The 23,834-nt window shown below is 39.1% G+C and overlaps 1 protein-coding gene across 1 annotated transcript; it reads left to right on the forward strand.

Annotated features, from left to right (window-relative positions):
* The first annotated feature begins 14,273 nt into the window (after positions 1-14,273).
* LOC146759317 (kinesin-like protein KIF20B) lies at positions 14,274-22,808 on the forward strand. Its single transcript, XM_085510351.1, has 9 exons — positions 14,274-15,488; positions 15,926-16,064; positions 16,795-16,917; positions 17,316-17,477; positions 18,427-18,591; positions 20,849-21,049; positions 21,485-21,565; positions 22,294-22,420; positions 22,798-22,808. Exons 3-9 carry the CDS (start codon positions 16,804-16,806, stop codon positions 22,806-22,808), a joined length of 861 nt encoding a protein of 286 aa, XP_085366477.1. The 5' UTR covers positions 14,274-15,488; positions 15,926-16,064; positions 16,795-16,803.
* Positions 22,809-23,834: the final 1,026 nt, after the last annotated feature.

Here is a 23,834-nt window from a genome sequence, read left to right on the forward strand (position 1 = left end):
TTCTGGTTTCCATGAAAACTGTTTGCAGGGAGCTCCATTGTAGCTAGTAAGTCTATCTTTAAGTTCAAGGGCAATAATGCATTGACTGTGTTGAAGAGAGAAATGACTCAGGAATGGATGATGGTTTAGAATAAAACATAATCCTACTTATTTTCTATGCAAATATGTGTAAGGAAAAGATGCTGCACTCAGTTCTGGAAATATCCTGACAAATAAATCTCTACTGTTTCACACCTAGAGATATCAAGATTGTTAAACCACTGGAAGATGTGGAAGTGAATGAATATGGGAGTGCATCTTTTGTCTGTGAGATTTTACACGATGAGGTTCAGACCCAGTGGTACAAAGATGACAACAAGCTGAAGGCTGATGACAACATCAGAATGCGGCAAGATGGTAGGGTGTAAGAGGGGGATCTTTCTCCTGAGTGGGGGGTGGGTTGGAGATCAAGCATATAAGACATCTGAAATGAAGTGAAGAGGGTTCAGAAGGGAGTTCCCGTTTTGTTTTGGGACTGAGGTTAGGGTGGAACAAGTGACATGGTGGGATGCTTAGTGTGGGAAGTGTGATGCTATCCCACCATCCCACACTGCCGGGAGCAGGTAGGAAATGAGTGCAGTTATTTCCAAAGTGGGGGTGAACAGGGCAGTCAGTTCACCTCTCCAAAGAGGTTTTGTCTGACAGTGAGTGTGATCCTTCAGTCTCAGGTACTTTGAAGGTGACAACGGCCACATTTGGTCAGTCCTTGTAGAAGCCATGTTTAGATTACACTTTGGTGGGGATGTGGACGTGGGGGAATGGGTGGTTTCATTGACATGAGAGAACAGGCAGTGATGCTGTGAAACCAGATGGATGATGCTCAGCCTGGCCATGTGCCTCAGAGCTCTTTGCTCAAGGAAGCCAAGTGTAGTTGTGGGTTTGCTCTCAAGAGCACAGTTTGGTAGGGATGAACTGGCGGTTGGACTAGGTGACCTTAGTGGTCTTTTCCAGCCTTAGTGACTCTGTGGTTCTCTGCTTCAGGAAAGAGCTACTCGCTGACTTACACACGTGTCCAAGTCAAGGATGCAGCAGAAATAAAATCTGTAGCAGAAAAGGCAGAATCTCGTGAATCGTGTGCCCATCTTACAGTTAAAGGTAATTATGCTTCTGATGACGATTTTGATTAAATTATGTTATAAACGAGCTAACATCCTTTGATTTAATGTCAAGGAAGTTAAACACCACCAGGACCTTTCACAGAAATAAAAACTCCTACCTACCTACCTTTCTGCCCACAAAATATCCAGCTTCTCTTTTGGAATTTACTTTTGCTAAGTAAAACAGATAATTTTCTTAGGATGTTGATTTTCTACGTTTAGACTTCAGATTTGTGTTTGAACGTTGAGGGATAAAAAACATAGCTTGACTTTTTCTTCATTTTCTCTTGCTGTTTGAAAAGAACACAGGGTTTTTGTTTTTTTTTTTTTTAATATATACAATGTTAGGGTATATATATGATGTTAAGTGTGATAAAGAAAAGGGAGACATTTGAGTTAGCACACTACTCAAGAGTTCAGTCCCCAGCTTTGCCACTGTTACCATTATAAGGGCAAGAACTTCCTGGAAAATGAATTTCTCCTAAGTAGAGTCATTACATTTGAGCTACAGAGACCTTTACTAGGTGAAAACTTGTTGTTCAGAGCTAAGTTGCTGTATTTAACCAAAGTAATTATCAATGTCCGTGTTTCATTGAACCTCTTTTCCATTTCGTAATGCGAGGAGTTTGATATTGGGATGGGAAGGTCATGGTTTGATTTAGATGTTGGACTGGGAATCAGAAGATCTGGGCTCTTTACTTTTTCTTTCTATTATTTTTTAATGATGTTTCAAGGCATTCTGAGCTGATAGGTGTAGTGTTCATGTGCAGTAATGCTGACGTGAGTAAGTAGGGTGATAATGTAAGGGTTTTTTACATTCCTTCTAAATCTCTGCTTTCTCTTGTTCCATCCTTCTTAAAGAGCAATCCATTAATCTAGTAAAGGAGCTGTGTGATGAGGATGTGACTGAGCCTGAAGAAGCCAAATTTGAATGCGAGATATCCATTCCTTCTGTGAAACCTCCCAAGTGGTATTCCTACGTGGGGAAGTCTAACAGGCTGGCAGAAACTTGATTATGCAGCAAGAAGGCACCATCCACCTGCTGACCATACTGAAAACTACCACTGATATGACAAGCACCATTCAGTTCTCAATTGGCAAATCAAAATCCACAGCCAATCTGCTTGTCAGAGGTAACATATCCTGGCTTGGTTTACATCATGAAGATGAAGAATTAATTAATGTACAGCCTTCCTTCACTGGGGTCTTTGAAATATTGTGTGTGTGTCTGGAGGGTCTGCTCCATTTCCAGTTCAAAGTCGTTGGACACTAAATGAGACAGCTGCATCTCAGTAAAAGATCTGTTTGAATAGCTGTGATGTGCTTACTATTCAGATCTACAGAGCTGAGGTTTTGTCCTTGGCTATACCAAAGAAGTCAAATCAGGTGAAATTAATTGTATTTCTGAACTAGACAAGGTTAAGTTTGGTAGCACCTAAATTTGATGCAGTTTGTCATTGATTTCATCTGAAAGAAACTTGCAGGCTTTTTATCTGCTGTTGTCCCCAGCATAAGAGTCTCCATTCACATCCTAACGTACTTGTTATATTTTCAACTCACTCTTATTTGAATAAAAGCCTCAACTGGGAGCAATTTAATAAGCACAGAACAAGAGCTGGACCTTGCATTTGGTAGATAATATACAGTATTACTTTATAGAAATGTAGTCAATGGCATTCCCTATAGATAATCATTTGTTTTATCTTTAGAGTCGTTCGAAGAACCATTGTGAACATGACATTAACTGGAATGGAATACACGCAAGAGACTTTCCTCTTCTTCCAATTGTCCTCATCCTTTCTTCTCTTCCACCCCTGCTTTGCAGATTACCATATACAAATCACCAGGAAGTTGGAGGACAAGACAGCTTTGGAACGTCATTCTGTCATCCTGTCCTGTGACTTCAGGCCTTCTCCAAAGGTTGTGAAATGGTTCAAGGGCCACACACCCATCGAGCCCTCTGAGAAGTACAAGATCAAGAGGGATAAGCATTCAGCAGAGCTCAAGATTCTGAAGCTGAAGCCCGATGATGCTGGTGTGTACAAGTGCAAGGCAGGAATTGCAGAGACTGAGGCCACGCTGACAGCTGAAGATATGAGCAGGGAGGGTGGCCTCTTCCATGTCCTATTTCACCTCAGATTTCTCTTCTTGAGGTTGATTTCTGCCGTTCTCTCCTGCTAACTTTATAAATGTATTATCTTCACATAGATGATTACACAAAGATCATCTAGTCCAACCATTCTACCACATCCCAGTATGATTTATAGTAACAGTGGTAACAGTTCACCTTGTTTCCCCACAGCCCGCAATGTAGAAGTAACGAAGCACCTGCAGGATGTGGAAATTGAAGAAGAGAGCTCTGCTGTCTTCTCCTGCGAGCTGTCCCATAATGACGAGGACATGGAATGGTTTCTGAATGGCAACCTCCTTTACACCAACAATTACAATGACATCAAGAACGTTGGCAATTGCTGCACACTGACAATGAAGCAGGTTAAGCCTGAGGATGCTGGCACAGTGACAGTGAAGTCAGACAAGGTGTCAGAAAGCACACCTGAAGGTGATAGGTGGGTCTGATCACAGCCCTCCTGGATGTAAGAGATGCTAAGGAGCTCCAGTTCATTCTATTGTGTAGCAATCCTGCTTCTAAAGCTGACCTCTGGGGTGACAAGTCATCAAAGGCTTTCTTCCAGTGGAAGGTTCCATTGCAGCAGATATCAACGAAGGAGGATGGTTTTGGTGTCCTGCCAAAGCATTCCATTGCTTTTTATCATCATTTTATTTAGCACAAGAAGAGTTACAAGAGCAGTTTCTTTTACTGCTTCAGTAACATGCAGTGTCAATGCTGTTGTCTCCAAGGATTTATGACTGCAGGGAGAGATCATTCAATGTGTGTTTTGCCTCTGGGATGACTAATAACCAGGCTGTGAGCAACCTGATCTAGCTGTGAATGTCCCTTTTTATTGCAGGGGAGCTGGTCTAGATGGCCTTTAAGGGTCTCTTCCAATTCTAAGGGTACTGTGATTCTCATCTGCTCTCCCCAGCAATTAAGCTCTTTTACTCTATGCGGTCAGAATTTGAAGGATTTCCTCTTTCTCCTTTCTTTTGCATTTGGTGGAAGTTTTTTCCCCAGTATAAACATCTGATGTGTGAAATAGAAGAGAGATAAAAGGAGTCAATAAAACAGGAAAATCAAAAGTGTTCAGCAGCTTATCCTCTTAATCCTGTGGCCTGCTGTATGAGCTCTGCTCCATGTGAGGGCAATGCCAGCTCTCCAGCTTTAGAAGAGCTGCATCCCAATTACTTCATATGATATCAGTCCCACCCAAGGCAATGCAGGCTGTCCCTCCTGTTCCCTGTATTCTCCTACTGATTAGTACAGAATTCCATAAAGTGCATTCAGTCAACACACATGAAACCGCTTTAGGTTCTATCTTGGTGTCGTCAGTGCTGGTAAAGATTTATTTATCCCTCTTTAAAAATCTGAAAGCAACTGGAAATGTCTCAACTTCTGTATCACATTGTTCTGTTTTGCAGAGAAGCCTGATGTCTTCATGAAGTCCTTGGATGATGTTTTTGGTGAGGAGCGGGGTGTGATTAAATTGGAATGCGAAGTCTCTAAAGAGAAGGTCAAACCAGTGTGGAAGAAGGATGGTGTTGTGCTCACTTCTGGCAACAAGTATGACCTGGTACAGTCTGGGAAGACCCTATGTCCAATTATCCATGACCTCGAGAAGTCAGATGCAGGTTTATATACCTGTGATATTGGCACTGATGTTGCCAAGTCAAAGGTCGGCATTCAGGGTAAGTACTGTGGAAAGTAAAGGAGTGCTGAAAGCAAATTCAGTGTGGTCACTATGTCTTACACCTATTCCCCCACGAGCCTTAATAGTTTCTACAATAGAAGTGTATTACTGCAATTTAGCACAGTGATGTCTGGAAAATTCCCATTGCTTTTGATGTAAATGTATCTCATTTTGCCATGAAAATCACCAAACACATCAAGAATGTCCTGGAAATATTTCCTTTCTAAACATCCCTAAAGTGGAGAAATGGTTTGAATACCAGTAGGGGTAGGATGGTAACAAATGAGCTAATAGAAACAGTTAATTTCTTGTCATAGGCAAAACCCTTATTCTCACGCAGCATCTTATAGTTGTCCTCTCTGTTAGGTTGTTCCCTCTGTAGCTCATTGAATCTTCATTCTGCTCCATGGACTGAGCTGCTCTAATTGTAGTTCTTCCAAAGCAAAGACAAGAGATTCACGTCTCTTTTTTTTTATAGCTTTCTGGTAATTCTGAGTGGAGAATGTCTTAGAGAATACATCAGTAAGGAATGCAGCCATGTTCTGCAAATCCTGAGTTAAAACACCAGTACTGCTACTCACGTCAGTCACAAATGCCTTTTCTCCATATAAACCTCATACTAACGTATCTCTTACCTTCCAGAGCTGAATAGTGGCATTACCAAACGGCTGAAAAACACTGAAATCAGGAGGGAGAAGATTGTACTTTTGAATGCATTCCGTCCCATGAAAGCATTGATGAGTTCAACTGGACACTGAATGGAAGCAGAGTGGAAAGTGGTGGGCGATTTAAAGCTTCTAACGTGAGTCGGAAATATACTCTCATTATCAAAAGTGTGACTCCTACTGACACTGAGGAAGTCGTTTTTACTGCCTGTGGTCTAATCTCCAAAGCCTCTCTGTCTGTGAAAGGTAATGAGATGGGAGAGATTCTGGGGCCTGATTCCTTCAACTGTCTTCTGATAAGATTGTCGTGAGAGCTAACTCATAATATGGTTAAAGTGAATAGCAACCTTCTACTTGAAACTCAAAGCACTGAGAATTTCTCTTAAAAATAAGTAAAAGGAGGAAACATTTTACACAAATGTGAGAACTACCCAAAGCACTGGGGTAGTGTTGGCAATGGGCATCTCACTACAGCTTGTTCCATTAACAGTAAATCAGGAGTGATCTGTTGAGGGAACTGTGGGAGCAAATATCCTCTAAGTATAAGCTGAAGGGATGGCCTTCACATCATCTAGCTGTACAACAAATTCCTATCTAGAACATGTGCATCTGAGAGCATCATCCGAGGCTCCCAGTGTGATGAGTGGAGAGAAGAATGAGGCAGTTTTCAGACATGGTTCATCATCCTCAATTGGGTAGATTTAAGAGAGAATAAATGCTGCCTGGAATTCTATTGTCTAAACTTTGCAGATTACTGCTGGCTGTAGGATGGCGTCTGTTGCAAGTGCCTCTCTAACTTATCTCCAGCATGTAGATGTATGTATTTTGAGAGAGGCATCCTACCCTAAGTGTATGTTACTCAAAAAGCATGTTTTCTTCCAGGAAAACCTACTGAGGTTTCAAAACAGCTGGAGGATAAGACAGCAGCAGCAGGGCAGGACATCAGCCTGAGCCGTGAGCTGTCAAAACCGGATTTGAACATCAGGTGGTACAAGGATGGCAAAGCAATCAGAAAAAGCCAGAAGTACGACTTGCAGCAGGAGGGAACTGGGGCCATTCTGATCATCCATGACTCTGCTGCCAAGGACAGTGGGGAGTACCCCTGTGAGACAGAGGACTCCATAACAAAAGCCAGGGTCACTGTGCAAGGTGAGTTGAAAAGCACACTGGGGATGGCATGTAGAGAAGTCGAGGTAAATATCTGCAGCCTGTGGGTGATGTTTTTCTCTTCTGTTTCCTTGAGCAGGATCAATTCTTAGTTTTCAGAAAATATGATGGATTAAAATCTTTTCCTTAAAATAATCTGGAAACTGAATGATTCTCCAGTGTGATGTGGATCTGGGCAGCCTGGTCTGGTGGTTGGTGACCCCTTGGAGGGGGTTTGAAACTAGATGATCTTTGAGGTCCTTTTCTACTCAGGCCACTCTATGATTCGGTGATCATTCTATGATTCTATGATCTTGGGTGTTAGTGAGCCAAGAAAAGATGGCAATCTGAATTAGTCTATATTGAATATGTGTAATCCAAACTATATGCAGTTTATCAGATGAGATCCTACCAGCGCATGTATAATGGTATTGAACTTTCCAGATATCTACTGGAATTATCAAGCCTATGTAAATGGGTGGACTCTGTGGTCTTCTTAGACTCTTTGCATCTCTATGTGATATTCTGAAATGAGGGCAAAGGAGATTCAGGACACCTCTGTATGCTTGGGACTTGTTGGGGTAACAAATCCCTTTGTCCTTGTCACGGGGTTCTCTCTAGAGCTCACTCCGGGACAGTGTGCACAAACCCAGGGCAGCAGGAACAAAAGCCCCCCCCCCCTTTTCTCTCACGGCACGGTACGGCAAAGTGCGGCGTGGCCCGGCCCGGCCACGTGCGTTTAGGGAGACGGGGAAGGGAAGGGAGATTGCGATTAGGTCTAACAAAAAAATGAGGGAGGAAAAAGGTGATCTGAGAACGAATGGCAGTTTAATAACCTAATAACACTAAACAACATCAAGAGAGTTTCAACAAAGAGAATACCAAGTCCCAAATCTCACCGATGGAGCTGTGGAAGGCAGGAAGCTCTGACCACGTTGTCTCCTCGCAGGGAGCCGGTCCAGCAACCCCGTCCCCTTCCTCACTTCCCTTCCGGTGCCCCACCCCACATGCTCATTAAGGCAGTTCACAGAAAAAAAACTTGTCCCCTTTACTCCCATTATTAGCATGGTGTTCTGATGTGGAATACCAACACCAACCAAATTGCAAAACCATAACAGTCCTACACCCTCATCCTTTTTTTTTTCCTTCCAGAAAAACCTAATTACTTTATCAAGGAACTTTCAGATGTGAAAATTGAAGAAAGTGGAAGTGCACTTTTTACATGTCAGAGCGAGAAAGCCGCATCCTTCGTCATATGGAGGGAAGTCATTGCTGAGCTCAGGCCTGGCAGGAAATACAAGAGGGCACAGAAAGGACGAGACCTGCAGCTGTGCATAAAAAATCTGGAGAAAAGTGACAGTGACGTGTACACCTGTGACATTGGTGATGCCCAGTGCAGAGCCAAGCTGGTTGTACAAGGTATGTGTGAGAGCCATATGACTGCGCATCCTGTTTCTCCACTACCAAGACATTATCCTGGTAGAATTTGTACATTTATGGCAGGTCTTTGGGGCTGCAGCTGTCTGGCCTGAATAGCGGTTCACAAGCCATGCACAGAGCAAGCTGCAGGGAAAGGGAAAGAACTACCGACTAGAGCAGTGCCATTGAGAACTTTATGTATCATTTAAAAACCAAAAATGCTGATGTACGGTGAGGCTGGTGACCCAGAAATCAGTGTGAACTTTCTATCTCTGACCTTTCTGAGTTAAAAATAGTCCTCCAGAGTTCTAGGCAAAAATTCCCTTATGCTGCATTCTGGGTAGTTGTCACGGTTTAAACAAAAATCTACCTGTGTCCGTGACAGGGGGGGCACAGGCAAGCGAGGTGCTAGAAGGAGCTGAACCTCTGTCCCAACTACTTCAGAAGCAGCCCAAACCCCCTCGTACATGGCTAAGATCTCCTTCTCAGTTGGAGTGTAGCACTCCTCAGACCCTTTATATGCTTGACTCCAAAGTCCCGGGGGTTGGCCTTGGGTTTCTCCTAAAGCTCTTTGCCACAAACTGCAAGTGGGACCTTTCTCTCCAGCAGCAGTGTAGAGGATGCTCTTTACATCCTGTCCCGTCCGTACTGGCCCCAAGGCCACGGCACGGGCTATCTCTTGTTTTCTCTGCTCAAAAGCCTGCTGCTGCTCAGGACCCCATGAGAAATTATTCTTCTTCCGTGTTACCTGATAGTGGGGGCTCACTATGTGGCTGTAGTTTGGGACATGCATTCTCCAAAAGCCCACTACTCCCAGAAAAGATTGGGTCTCTGTCTTGTTGGTGGGAGGAGACATAGCAGTGATTTTTTCAATCACATCTGCTGGGATGTGTCGATGCCCATCTTGCCATTTTACACCTAAGAACTGGATTTCCTGGGCAGACCCCTTCACCTTGCTGTGCTTAATGGCAAAACCAGCTTGCAAAAGAATTTGGATTATCTGTTTTCTTTTCTTGAAAATCTCTGCTGCTGTATGGCCCCACACGACAGTATCATCAATATACTGCAAGTGTATTTACGGGAGCAGTAAAATTATTCATGCTTTATATGATGTTATGATGTGGAATACTGATAGCAAAATTACAAAATTATTAAACCATGACACCCTGGTATTTTTCTTTTTTTTTTTTTTAAATATTTTCCTTTTTTTTTCCTTAAATATTTTCCTTTTTTTTTTCTTAAATATTTTCCTTTTTACTATTTAAATGTTATGGGCACATCTTATAGAAACACAAGGCTGTTTACAAAGAAGTGCATGCTGTGTTGCTGTATGATGAGCAAGATACATCTATTCTTCATCTAGCAGGAATAGTTGCTGAGCCTTAAGAACAGTTTCAGAAAGCTTTGGGAATTTGGGCGTTTTCCTTGTTTCTGCAACACAAAATGAAAATTTATGCTGTATACAAAGAAAAGGGGAGTCCGAACTTGTACGTTAAATTTGAAGGAGATCAATCTGGGGTAATATTTAAAAAAAAAAAAAAAAAAAAAAAAGGGGGGGGAGTGTGGTCATCAAAAACTATAAAATATATTAGCTGTTACTACTAGAATGCCACTTATCTTCCCCCCGTACAAATCACTGTCATGTTGTATGTGAATTTGTGTGGTGTGTTTTGAAGCTGAAATTAAAAACTTCTTGTATGGCTGTCTTCATAGTGGCTATCCAGACTATCTGTAGAAATAACAGCTATTATGTAGTTAGCTATTCACCAGTTTTAACTGATTATAAATTACGTTTCAGGGTGGAGAACATAGCATAGTGCCTGACACCTGTGTTGATCCTGAGGGCATTCTTGATTCTGTGCATTATGATGTCATGGATATTAAAGAGCAAGCTGAGGCAGCACATAGTTCCATTGTATCCCTGGGGGACCTGAAGGAAGATATTGGCTGGTTTGAAAAGCAGCTGGAGAAAACTAACTTTGAACTGATGGAGACCAAAGAAGAGCTAACAGAGAAAAACACCAGACTACTTAAAACTGAAGAAGAGCTGATGCAGAAGAACAAAGGTGAGTTATGCGATGTGAAAGGTAGAAGACAGAAATAGTTCATTAATCTAAAATAGAAATAACCAGTTTGAGTAGGAATTAGAGGAGACGTTCTACCTTTGGAACCATAGCCTGTAGATAAGTGTTAGTTTGTTCCTTGTGTATATTCAGGTTCAGCAATTCCACGGTTTTTTGGTTATTTCTTTTCTTTTTTCCCCCCTCTCCTTTAAACTGCAACTAGCAGCTTTACGCTTTCGTAAGTATGGGGTTAAATGTCTATATCTTGATTTTTACTTTTATATTGTAATCTCTACTCTTCTTTATGTCTTGTTGATGCAATGTTTTCGTTCCAAGAAATATAGAAAACTTTTGAATCACTCCCAATAAGTGAAGACCACATGCAAATTAATTAATCTGTTCAAAAGCTACCTAAACGTTAGAATATCTGGAAAAATTGATTACTTAATAAACTATCTATTGGCTACTTATGTAATACAACCTTTTCTGTGTGTTACAGACTTTGAAATGCAGATGATTAAATTGGATGAGTCTGTTGAGCAACTTAAAGAAGCAACTGAGGTAACTTTATCAAGAAGATGTTGTGTAAAATTGTTTTAATACCAACTTGTGGTAGCTTAAAATGCTATTCCAGTAGGCTCCATTAATAGATTTCTTACCAAGCTTAGCTTAACTGAATTTGCCTTTAATGCATTGTGTAATTCAGCTACTTAACACTCCATTAGAAACTGATGACTGAATTTTTTTTATTTTTTATTTCCAAGAAAATGAATGCACAAAATGAAAGGATTCGAGAGCTAATGGACATCGTGGTGCAGAAAGATGACATTATTACAGAGCTACAAGACTTAAAATCTCATTTAGAAGAAAAAGTAAAAGATTATGTGAGTTTTACACATCTCCGTATCCTTATACAAAAAAAGGAAAACAGTAATTCTATGCTTGTAATCAACACATTTTTGGAAAACTGATTTTCTGTATGTAGCTGAAATTGTAATTGTAAACAATTCAAATTTATCTGAAGGTCATTGTTGTTAACACAAACAACAAAAATATCAGTGTGTTCCACTAACTCCTGCCTCACACTCCTACATCAGAGGAAGAGCAACAGTACAAGTATGTTGAGTAGAGTTGGAAGTACGAGTAGGAATGGTCAGGATATCTCCACGTTCTATGCAGTCCATAAAACTTTATCCTGACTAATGTACTGTGAGCTACTGAATATGTGAAGACTAGCTTGATTAAGTATGTGTGCATACCACTTCTGGTGGTTTTTGTTCATTTTTTGATGTTTGGTAGCCTGAAGTAGCTCTGAAAACATTTATAGTTAATTCTGTCACTCAGATCTCTAACCTTGTAAGCTTAGGAACTTGACCCTTCTTAGTCTTTGACTGTCTGCATCACTGCAACTTAGTATTTCCATGGTATTAAAGCTGACTGTGATGAGTAGTCATGTCCTCACCTATTACTTCTTCCAAGAACAAGGCTCCAACTCTATCTGTGAGATTGTGTGGCCTGAACACTTCTGAAGCTTTTCTTTTCATAAGCTACTAAAGATGAATAATCAGTCCTTGGCAGTGCCAGCATGGCTTAACAATCGTCATCTTGTAAGTAAGGAAGCTTCACTTGTGGTCAAGGACACAATCTAAAATATGCGTGACAGAGCTGACTAAGCTTTAAGGTTGGATTATATCTGTCACGATGAAAGTGATTTTAGCAGCTTAGCAGAAGTGTGATGTGATGAACTTGTATGAGAGCTGACCATTTGCTCTTTGACCATGTTTGTAATTTTGTTGACTTCTTGGAAACAGGAAATTCTTTGATAAACTGGTAAACTGTTGATTGTGTGCAAGTCTTTTACTTTGTAACCTGCTAGGCTCTTGCTTTCCCTTGTATACTCTACCGAGTATTGCACTTGTCATTATCTGAAGGTGTACTTGTTCTGTCTGCTATTGAGATTTGTAACTGATGTCTATAGAGTCACTGGGTAAATATTTTAGCTGTATGGTTTTGTGTAAATATTTGCCTACAGAAGATTACTGAGACTTAAGTGCTCCTTTTGTTAAGCTTCAATGTAACTGATCTTATATCAATACAGGAAAAGACTACCTACCATTTAACTACCATTAAAGCAGAACCGGCAGAAGAGAACACTAATAAAGGAACTGAAAGCAGCCAATTTTCAGTGCTTTCAGTTATAGCACTGAAACAAGAGAAAACTGAGTTGGAAGTGGGAAGAAAGCACAGTACTGACGAGGATAAACCTACTGTGGAAGAGCCACCTCCAAAGAAAGGTACAGTTTCTTCCATCGTTGAACAGGGTGTCTTCCAAAACAATAAATTGCTTCCTATTCCGGATAGGAAGCAAAAGGCTGTGAAGCGCGTACCTTATGGTATAAGGAGAAAAGCCACTGTGTTAAACTGTAAATAGAAGTAACTGTTATGTAAATATCCCTTTTTCAGAAGGTCCTATGCTGTTCATTTTTGAATGCTTAAGAATAAAAGTTTTTTGCACTATTTTTTTCCTTTTTGCTGCTTTTTCCTCATCTGTTGATGCACTTGCAGATTTGGTAATAGTTTTAAAGCAGTTTCTTTAGGATTGTTTCAACTGCTGTTGCTGATCTTCTGAGTAGCATCAGCTGCTCAAGTGCTTTTTTTTGTTTGTTTGTTTTGTTTTTCCTGAAGCAACTATCAAAATTGTTGACGACCTGCTAATTGCTCGCTTATGGGCAATATTTGAGCAAAATGGTTTGGATAAGCTCTGATGCATTTAACTTCACTTCTGGGCACAGCTGATCATCAGTGTTCCTAGAATTACGGAAGGCATATACAATGTAGAAGGGAAAATCTAAACCTTAGCTGTAGTCCCTTCCTTTCTTGTATTCCTCTTGCAAAATATGTGCAAGGGAGAAAGTCAAGGCCTTCTTTGGATGAGATGCTGTTCTTGGATGATTTGTCCCTGCTGCCTTTATTTGGCATAAATATTGAATCCTAATGTGACCACTGAATGGCATCACATATAAGCATCTTACCAGAGACTGAGGGAGGGATGTGGACTCCTCCATACTCCAAATAGTAGTGGGTTTGTTATAATCATATGACCAAAGCTCTCATTTAAAAATTAATGACAGCAGTGCTCCACATAGGAATTAAAATGGGTAGCTGATAGTCACAATGTCAGCATGAAGTTTTCTGTTAAGAAGTACTGAGTATTCAATCATGTTAAAATTTTCTTCTATTTGTGAGTATTAATAGCGTCCAATTTCAAAAACCGCTTAATATATATTCTTTAGCTATGTTAAATATACACAGTAGAACAATGAGCACAGGTAAGTTTGTGCTGGTTCTTTTGTAGAATTAGTTATATAAGTAGCACGAGCAAAAGTGTTTTAGGAGATGCTAGGTTATCTCAGCTTCAAGTTCAGGGTATTTACACCATTCTCTGAGCTTTTAGGTCTTGTTTCCTATGCTCTGTAATAATGCTTTTTCCCTACTTCCTGTGTAAGGAGGAGATATCAGCACTTAAGTGATCAACTTGTCCAGGGTTTTATCTTTCTTTTGAAAGTAAGAGGACTGTGAGTTGGAATGAAATTTCTTAGAGAACTGTTTATCTACCATTTAGATGTAGATGGAGTGATTCCTGACTGCCTTATAGGGATTGCTGAAGCACGGAAGATAGAAAGAATATAGCTGTGAATTATCTATCTCGTTCCCATGTTTCTTAAATCTAATTAGATTTTCTACTGGTGTGGAGTGGAAGGTTTGAGTAGTGCCATGGTAAAAGTATTCTTCCAGACTGAAAACCTTTTGCTGTTAATTCTGTATAGAAATCTGAGGCACCTGATTACGTGTCCAGAGGACTTTAATTCCTTCACTAGTATCAAATACTATGTGATGTGAGGGCATGGCTTGCATATTACGACAGTTTTTCACTTAGAAGTTGCTACTTGGTGTTGTGAACTGCTATGTAATAATGATTTTAATCAATCTGAGCTACATTCCTTTTCCCTTTTTTTTTTTTTTTTTTTTGTTTGTTTGTTTGTTTTTCAGTAGTTGTAAATGAGAGAAAGAAAAAGAACACTGTAGAGCAAAGGACAATTGAACACATGAAACAAAAGTGCTCCGTGTACCGAAAGGAAGTACTAGCACTGTGGGAAAGAACTGAAATCTTGGAACGTCATTTAACTGTGCTTGAAGAACAATGCAGTAGAGAACAAAATAAAAAAGAAGATTTCAGTAAGCAGGTAACAAGCCTGCGTATTCAGCTTTCTTTTTCTGAAGAAACAGCTGATGTCCTCCGTGAACAAATTCTGCAGGGTCAAGCTGACTATCGGGAAATTGCTTCTGAACTGGATGAACAGAAATTTATAAATATGACACTAGAAGACAAAAATGCCCAACTAACTAACAACATAGAAGTTGCCAAAGAATATATAATTGATAAAGTGTCACAAGTAAAAGAAATGCGGACCAAATTAGATGAATTATACAAATGTCACATAGAGTTTCATGCCATCGGTACTGACTTTGTCAGTGTAAAGGATTCCTCAGACTCTGAAAAAGATGAGCCAGGGACATCTCAAATTAGTTCTGCATGCATTCAGTCACAGACTTCTTCCATCTCAGATCTTGTGCAGGACCTCTCCTTTAACTATAGTCTTGAAAGGATTTGGGAAGTATGTAGAAGTATTGTTGATGTTTCCTCACAAAAAAGTCAGCACATCAAAGCACTGCTTCAAGACAATGAAAACCTAAAGGCGGGACTGAATAATGCTGAAAATCATAATCGTCAACTTGTAATGAAGCTATGTGAGATTACAACTCACACTAGTCAGGAAGATGATCTTGTGAATCAGTTACATGAGCAAATAGAAAACTCAGGACTTTGAAGAAAAGACTGCAGAAGATCAGAGAGTGATTGCAAAATTTCAGGAGGAAGTTGCCAACTGTGAGGTAAAAATAAAAGAGCTTGAGTATCTCCTGGAGGCTTCCAAGACAATGGAAGACAATGTGTCAAAACTCAATGAATTACTTAAAGAAAAAGAATCTATTATTGTTAATCTAGAGACAGTTACAGCAACTCTGCAGGAGAAGTCTGCAAATGCAGACAAAAAGTTTGAAGAGTTAAGTAGCAAAGAAGCAAATCTGATTCAAGAAGTTATGCAGCTGAAAAACAGCTTGGAGCAGATGAAACACTCTCTTCGGGAAAAGGAAAAGAGTGAAATGGAGAAAGTGCAACGTATAGAATCATAAGTAACCACTGAGTTAACTTAGAGCCCTTTGAGAATGAACTAGAGTTAAAAATAGTTAATGGGAACATCCCTTTGACTTAATGCATCTGCATGCTTATCAATGGCCAAACTACTACTTTAGGATGCTTTGGTATGCTACTTGAGTTCCAAGGGAAAACAAGGAGTGTGCAAGGAAATAAAGAATAATATGGGGATTTCTGGTGGTTTTGTTGTACATCCCTCAGAATAGCATCTGAATAATTTATTGCTTCAGCATCTGATTATGAGAAGCAAGCTGAAATTCAAAAGTAATTGTTTAAACCTTGTCACTGGTCTAGATAGATTTAAGAGTCTATTTACAAATAGAAACCAACAGGCAGGGCATGGATGAAGCTGTAATTGCTGTTTCCATGAGATGTGTAACAGTAATGTTCTTTGTCTCTTTATTTTTAACATAAGGCTAGAAAATATTCTTTCTGAGAGTTCTGCCCTTGTACTGAATTTGAAAAAAGATTTGCAGAGGAAAGAAGAAGAGTATGCAGATCTAAAAGACAAACATTCTGATGCCGAGAAACAAATTCAGCAAGTACAAAGCAAGGTTTGTAGTCAACTGAGATATTTTTTTCTGTAAGATTATGCTTGGCTTTCTGCTGTTAAAACTTCTCAAACTTTAACTATGAAGCTGGAAATTTCACACTAGTGTGGCTAGCAGCAAATCTTAGGTAAAGTTGCCATTGAAGCTCTAGAGGGGACCAGAAGTTAAAACATGGTTTCACATAGATAATGAACAGAGGAAAGTAAAGTTGGTTAGTAGTCTGGAATAAGGTTTGTGAAGAGAATAGCTAATCTGCCTCTGGAGGGGACTTGTTATTATCTCTACGTTACTGGTGACTTGCCATTGGTATCCGTGGTAACTCCAAAGCCTAAAACCTAAGTCTTGTGAAAAAACGCTGATAACTGGGAAGAAGAATGCTATTTAGTTGAAGAGAAATAGACTAATTTCCAGAGGCTCTTTAATATAAGCATGTTTTTTTTTTTTTCTTCAATTTCAGCTTCAGTGATGTTAATAGTTAAAATTTAATTATTAAACAAGTAGATATTTTAAAACCCATTTTGCAGGATCTTAGTCTGAAAGTTTATTGGGTGTGCTTGGGGTGGAAAATTGAAGCTTAAAAATGAATTCATGTCTTCCTTGGTAACCTTGCACTTGCTGTCGTTTTCCTACTCAGCACTTGTTTGTGAATTCCTCTTTATTTAACAAAGAAGTATTTGGCCAGGTTGTATTACAGAAGTCTTTTAATGAACCGTGAGCTGTGCTTACATTACAGGTGTCCACGATGCGTTCTGTGGAGGAATCCCTCAGGAACAGGATGGATGAACTTGAAAGGATTAATAACCAGTTTAAGGATGAGCTGGATTATAAAGACTATACTATCCAACAACTTAAACAGGTATTTTTCTTGCTCTTAATTTTTATTAAATGAATGATGCAGGTTTTCCAAGCAACAGGAAAAAGGTCAAAAAAAAAAAAAAAATTGGAGCAAAATGAAAGTGGCCAACTGAAATTAGTTGTAGACCATGAAAGATATTCAAATAATTAGTCACTACAGAGCACTGGCAGATTGCTTTAAATACAGTAATCTGCATAGTAAATACATATGTAATACATGCATATAACCTGATCTTGTTGAGTGACATCACGATATGTTAATTGAAATGTCTTACCATAAAATCTTTTTATCAGCTTGAGTCTTTATTTATGCTATATGAAAAACTTATTAATTCTAGGCTGTCTTAAAGATTCTGCTTGTTTCTACTGTGTATGCTTTTCTTTCAACATGAAATATAGGAGCTGGAGGAAAAGGACCATAATCTTCAAAAGTGGCATGAGGAGAGAGATCAGTTAGTAGAAGCTTTGGAAGAACAGCTCAAAACTTTGGCTTCTATTGCCATACAAAAAGAGACAGAAATAGCAGAACTGAGACAATCTGCCTTAAAGGATTCAAGCAAGGTCAGCTCTCCTTTCCTCCTACCTGATTAGCTACCCATAAATTCTGTAAAACTCCTGTACCTGCTCTTTGTATTCTGGGTGTGGTTCTGTTCTTGAACACTGTCGTACTGACATCATGTGCAACTAACCAAAAAAAGCACCAGCTTTTATTTTTGTTCTTCAGAAACAGAATTTCTGTTAATTACTAAAATTTCAATTTTTTCAGTAGTTCAAATAAACAGATGTCAGTTTGATGCTTATGATCCTACAATCAGACTGGACATCTGTAGCTTTTTCCGATAATTCACAGCATTTCCGGATCCCAAGCTAGGCTCAATACTCAGACAGTAGTTTTGTCTCAGGTTTCTTACTTTCTTTGCTTTCTCTGAGGTAGTATCTACAATGGCATGAAAAGACAGAAGGGGACGTGGAAGAGATTAAGGGAAGCATCAAAAAGCAGAGGGGGGATGATCTGTGGAAGTTGCATTTCTTATTTCAACATCCAGCTTTTAATCAGGATAGCCAATCTAAGCCGTAGCATAGAATTTCAGAAGCTAAACAGAAGACTAAATGAGTTGTGCTCTTTTGAGAATGTTTGGATTCACTTTCTCTGAGAAGAAAGATGTTCTCATAGCAAAACTTCCCCTACAACTGCCGACTTTCTCACAGTACCGAGGATTTGGGAACAAATAAAAGCTCGGGTTATTATATCTTAAGAGAGATGAAGGCTGAAGCACATAAGTAAAATAGAAGAATCAAAATATATTGTATTACAACTTCCCAGGCAATTCTGTGACTACTGCACTTGTAACAGTGACCGTACAAATCCGTGAAATGTTACTGTTCTTGAATAGTTAAGTGTTCTAGCCTGCAATTCTAAAACTGATGCTACTAAGTAATTGCAATACTGCTTGTGTGTGTTAATTCCTTTTGCCAATCCCACAACTCAGCAGTTTTTACTGTTTATTAGGATAATGCAACTGTGATAGAAGAGTTAAGAAAAGAACTGGCTGACAAAGATGACTTTATAAAGGAATTAAAACAACGCATTAACCACAGTAGCCCTCAGTGTTTGCCAGAAATACCTTTACTTGAAGAAAGACAAAGTAGAAGGAATGACTCTGTAAATGAAAAGGTATGATTATATTTATAGAAAGTCAGTACTTAACATCTTGTTAACCCCTTTTTGTTCTTCTGTTTTCCTAGGAGATACTGGAGCTGGAATAATTTTTCTTAGCATATAGTCCTTTAACTACATATTCAGTGATGAGTACTTGTTGGTTCTTTTTGTCTTCCACTCAAACATGAGCTCTCATCTTCTCAAAAATATTTTATTTACTAGAACCCCATCTCTCTGTGTACATTATGGAACTTTTCCATGCAGTTTTCCATGTATTCGTATGTGGATGCTGAAGATTAGGCAGAGGTTTAGCCTTTGGTGTTCTAACATAGCAGCTGTGAGCGTGCAGAGTATGGGGGGAATGGATGACAAAACGACCAGCGTTACAGATTTTGTCCCTAAATAATGTCTCACTTTCTCTCTTTTGGAGGCAGAATACTGCCTGAGACTGTTAGTGAGACCCAGTAGGGTGTATCTGAAGATCACACAATGAATAGATGTTACTACCTTCCCACACTTGTGCTGTGTTTCAGCTTACGTGTTCATGTGGCGTCTGAGCTTGAGGTTTTACACTGTAACTTTAGAAAACTCGAGATATTTTGGAGGTCTAATGCATAGCCTAATCTTTACTCCTTTTAAATATTTACAGCCTAGGAAACAACAAAGCAAAACTAAAACTGGAGAAAGTATTCCATTAAGATGCAAAGCTGAAGACAATTATTTGTCACGTCGATGTACTAGGAGCCTCACTTCATTAAATGAATCTGAGGTTAGTATGAAACTTCAGATCTGAAAATGTTGTGATTGTATTGCTTTTGATAAGGAATGAGTAGGAAAAGATCTCATGTTCTCTAAACAATTCCCAAGTTTTAATTTATTTATCCCTTTCAAGGTGATCAGATCACCTGTTTTTATAGCCTTTGATAGGAATAAAAGCTGTTGAAACAATTGTGTGATGAATTTTTGTCACGTGCTGTTGAAAACTCTCCTCATGTTAATGCTTATGAAGTGGCTCATGATTAGATAAGTTACTTGGAAAAAATTCATGGAGCCACTGAAACGGGCACAGCAAATTGAACTTATTTTCTTCCTCTGCAGGATTTCTGGACATTGTTTTGTTAGCAGATGATGTTAATCATTCCTATATAAGTTTTTAATTGCTAACTTTCATAAAATAGCAGTTACATATATTTTAAAAACAAAGTATTTATTAATCAATTCTTGGAAATACAGTGGGTGGTGATACTCCATTCAGATTCTTAGCAGAGCCTGATAAAGTGGCTCTGACTACTTTTTGTCTTTCTACAATCTTTGGTAACTTTTTGAGAGGAAGAAGACTCCCCTCAGGGGGTCGGAACAGTGTAAGTAGTAAAAGCTGCTAGTCTGTGTTTGGGACACTGGAGTTTGCTAGTTACTAGCAGCAGTAGAAGCAGCCATCTCCCATTTTCTGATGTCCCCAGCAGCCTGTCTTCCATGTGTTCAACCAGCATCTGAACTCATTTTTGATATGCTAGCTGAATTCCTGCCATAGAGAAGGAGGAGTCCAGGTGATCTCAGTTCTGACTTTGTTGTTCCTGTTGAGAAAAACAGGATTGGGTGGATTGTGGACAGTAAGTGCTGCTGGGGAAATGCATACTGACATTTCCCTGTCACTTAGCTGTGCATTTGCTGCCATTTGACCATGAGCAGGTACATGATAGCCTTCAGCTTAAGTACGGTGTCATTGCTTGAATGTCTGTATTATCTCCAGGGAAAAGATAACAATGGAGTTTTTTAATGACTTGTACTGGGCTTGCACCTTGCCAGCTGGACCTTACTTATGTAAATAACATCTCTAGTGTAGAAGAGGAAGGGCAAATTCCCTAAGATTAAGCTGGAAGTTAATCGAACACTTGAATCAAATGCTCCTGTTCCTGCCCAGTTCTGACGCAGCAGAGTTGAGATGAAGAAAATCGTGTCAGTTCTACAACCATTCTCTATTAAAAAAAAGTGTAGTTGTCTGTGCCCTTGAGAAAAAATGACTTGTAAAGTATCAGGCTCAGTTTAACATGGAGAACTTTTTTTGTGATCATAGATTGGAAATAATTTTAAATGTAACAAGTTCTAGGAAAGAAGGGTAAAACTCTGCTGTAACTGAAATAGACTCCTTCTGTTACAAGTGTTCTTACAGCAGGAAAATCGAATGCTTACATATCCGTTTCCAAATGCTTTATAGTTTTTTAATCTCATGGCTACCTTAACACTTGCACTTAAAATTCTTCTGTGCTATCAGGAGCATTTGGAAACTGTCCTCGACTCTTCTGGAGTGTCCGCAGAAAATGGCAAAACTAGTCGGTTCCCAAAACCGGAGCTGGAAATCCCACTGACACCTCTGCAACCTGATAAGATGGAGATAAAGCAGCACGGCAGCATGATACCTTTAGGAGTGAAAATGCCTAAGGCAAAAAAGAAAAGAAGTGATGACATGGATGAGGTATGACCTAGACCCAACAGAAAACAAAATATCTGATGCCTTTTTACCATTCTCATTTAAGCATTAAAATGCTAGTTCTACCTCAGTAAAGTAGTTGAAGAATTTAATCAATGAACTGCTTTAATGAACAAAACTAATAGCCAAGCTCAGTGATAATGGTTTAAGAGAAGGGAATTTCTCTTAATTCCATTGTGTATTTTCTTTGAAACCTGTAGACATAAATCAGCTTTTTAGACATCATGAGATGTCTAATACTGATATCTTAATGTCCTGTTTTTATAATTGAATGCTTATTTATTATTTGATTTACAGTGGAATAGTTACCACTAGCAAATACTTCCCTACTATTAGCAAAAGTGTTTAAAGTGTTCACTTTTGTGACATCAGTTGTTCTTTCCAAAAGAATCATGGCTGAAACTTGTCTTATTTTCCCAGGATTTTGTGAAAAGTGAGAGCACGAAAAATACAAGATCTGTCATGGCTTTTAATTCACACTCTGCAAGTGACGAGAAAATGGTTGGTTTTTGTTCTAGTTTTGAAGCTAGCTTGGGACTTCCTGTAATTGTGTGGTCACACGAAAGAAGCAGTGTCTTATCCTTATGTGTATACCTGAATGGGAATCTTACATGCTTATGAGCTCTTCCTATTAAATTCCATAAGCTAACCAAAGGGCAAGTCAGTCTGTCCCCAGAGCGTGTAATGGCTGTACTGTGTAATGATTTGGAGGGAAGGATATTGCACACTGAATAGTTGGGAAGAGAAGCTTTAGTGTATTATCGTGTGCTTTTGTAAGTGAAGCCCTTGTATTAAACTAAGGTTCATATCATTAATATGCATGGCAGTTATTAAAAACAGATGTTCACATGTGATAGCAGTATCCTTGGCATGGTCAGAGTATGAGTAGTAGATTTTTCCCGTCTGTTGTCTTCTGTTTTGTATGTTTGTTTATTTTATGTAATTAGAACAGCTTATGTAAGAAACAACTCCACAGCTTGGGAGCTACTTTTAAAGAAACTACTGCCTTATTAAGAAACTTTAAGAAACGTATGCCTTGAAATAGCTGAGATTTTGACAACTCCCTAAAGGGTATAAAATTGTCTACATTACTTGCCGTTGTGGTATCATCAGCATAATGAACAGAGGTGTCAGTAGTAAAGCTCAAAATGTCAACTTAAAATAACGTTGAACTAAAATGAAGTTTAAACAATGCTCTTGTTTCACATGTTCACATCTCTGTTGAACAGAAATCCGGAAAAGACTACTTCCTGAGAAAGCGAGTACATGCTTCAAGACTGACTAAAAAGAAGGATGAAACACTGCAAAAAGTTGGAGATTTTATTCAAAGCTCTCCTTCTATTATACACTCTAAAGGTTGGTGTAGAATAAGTTTTATTCCATGTTTTCTAGACATTGTAGAATGGCTTGTTTCTGCTGTAGGCTATTAATGTATGTGTTCTTAGACTTGTCTGCCATGTTAAGTTGTCCTTTGATTTATGAAGTAAATGCATTTATTCGTCTCTTCAGAGATTCATTATTACATTTGTGAAAACCTACAAGTATACAGAGAAAGTTGGTTCTGTCTTGTGCTTCTGTCAGCACGAAAGTTAGGCCTGTTGTTTAACTCCTGCTGAAGTTTCTGACTTCCAGCGACTTCTGAGCCATGACTGTCTTTCATACTCCATTTTAATGCGTGCTTTAAGCTGCCGTACCTGAACCTATAAACAGTTTCAGCTATAGAAGCAATAAAGAACCTCGATGAACAAATACAGTTTCTGGGTATTTTCACTTAAATTTTACGTGTCATTTATAAACCAAGTTTGTTACGAAGCTTTTTATGCATTCAGTGATTTAAAGACTCACAAAACCAGTAAGTTGATTGGTTTATGTATCAAAACAAATTTCTTCTAGCCAAGAAGCTGATGTCAGCAGTAAGTTCTCCTAAATCAAACGAACCTGAAAGTCTCGAAGAAGGAGAGACCAAGCCAAAACGATGCAAAAGGAAGCTGTATTCCATTGTCGTTTCTGGCCCTCTAGATATACCTGCTTCTTCGGTAAGTGATTATACTGTAGTCTTGGCTTAAAATAAACTACTAAGGAGTCCAAACAGACTGGAGGTTTCAGTCTGTTCTGTTTTAGTTTGTCCTCAAAGATCTCTGTGTTTGGCTGGCTTACAGTTTACTAAGTAGGTGATGTAGCAATCACGGAGATGTCTTCTAATTTGGAATCATAGATAATTTCAGTGTGTCGGAGTGGGATTATTCTACTACACGCTTTTCTAGAGCACAACTTAGACAGCTTTTTAGGTATGCTTAAACTATGATCTCCTGTCTAAGCCAACTTGCAAAGGATCTGATGTGCCAGTTTCATGACTCTGTCGGCAGCTATTGTGCTAAGAACATTCTTGCTCTGTTGGAACTGCATCTTTTAATTATATTAGAGTCCTTTTTCTGTTCAGCATAGTGATCATTTGCCCATACTGTAATATCCCTCTGAATTTTTTGATGATTTGACGAATGATAGGGGCAGAAACCAAAATGTTATTTTTTTTTTGTTAGAGGATGAAAAAGATGAGAATTTCTTTTCTCACTGTAGTTCTGAGAACATGGAACTGAACCGAGAACTGAAATTCTGGGCAAGTCATAGCTACAGGGATTGAGGCTAAAAATGTTTTCTGAACGCTTCATGTTTCACAAAACAAGTATTATAATACTCTTTTGAAAACAAGTATTTCAAAATGAAAGCTGCCTTCAGGCTTTCCTCAGATGTGTGTGCTTTTTAAAGATAA

This window comes from Coturnix japonica, chromosome 10, assembly GCF_054131305.1.
Source record: "Coturnix japonica strain WE chromosome 10, WE-NBRP24, whole genome shotgun sequence".
NCBI lineage: Eukaryota > Metazoa > Chordata > Aves > Galliformes > Phasianidae > Coturnix > Coturnix japonica.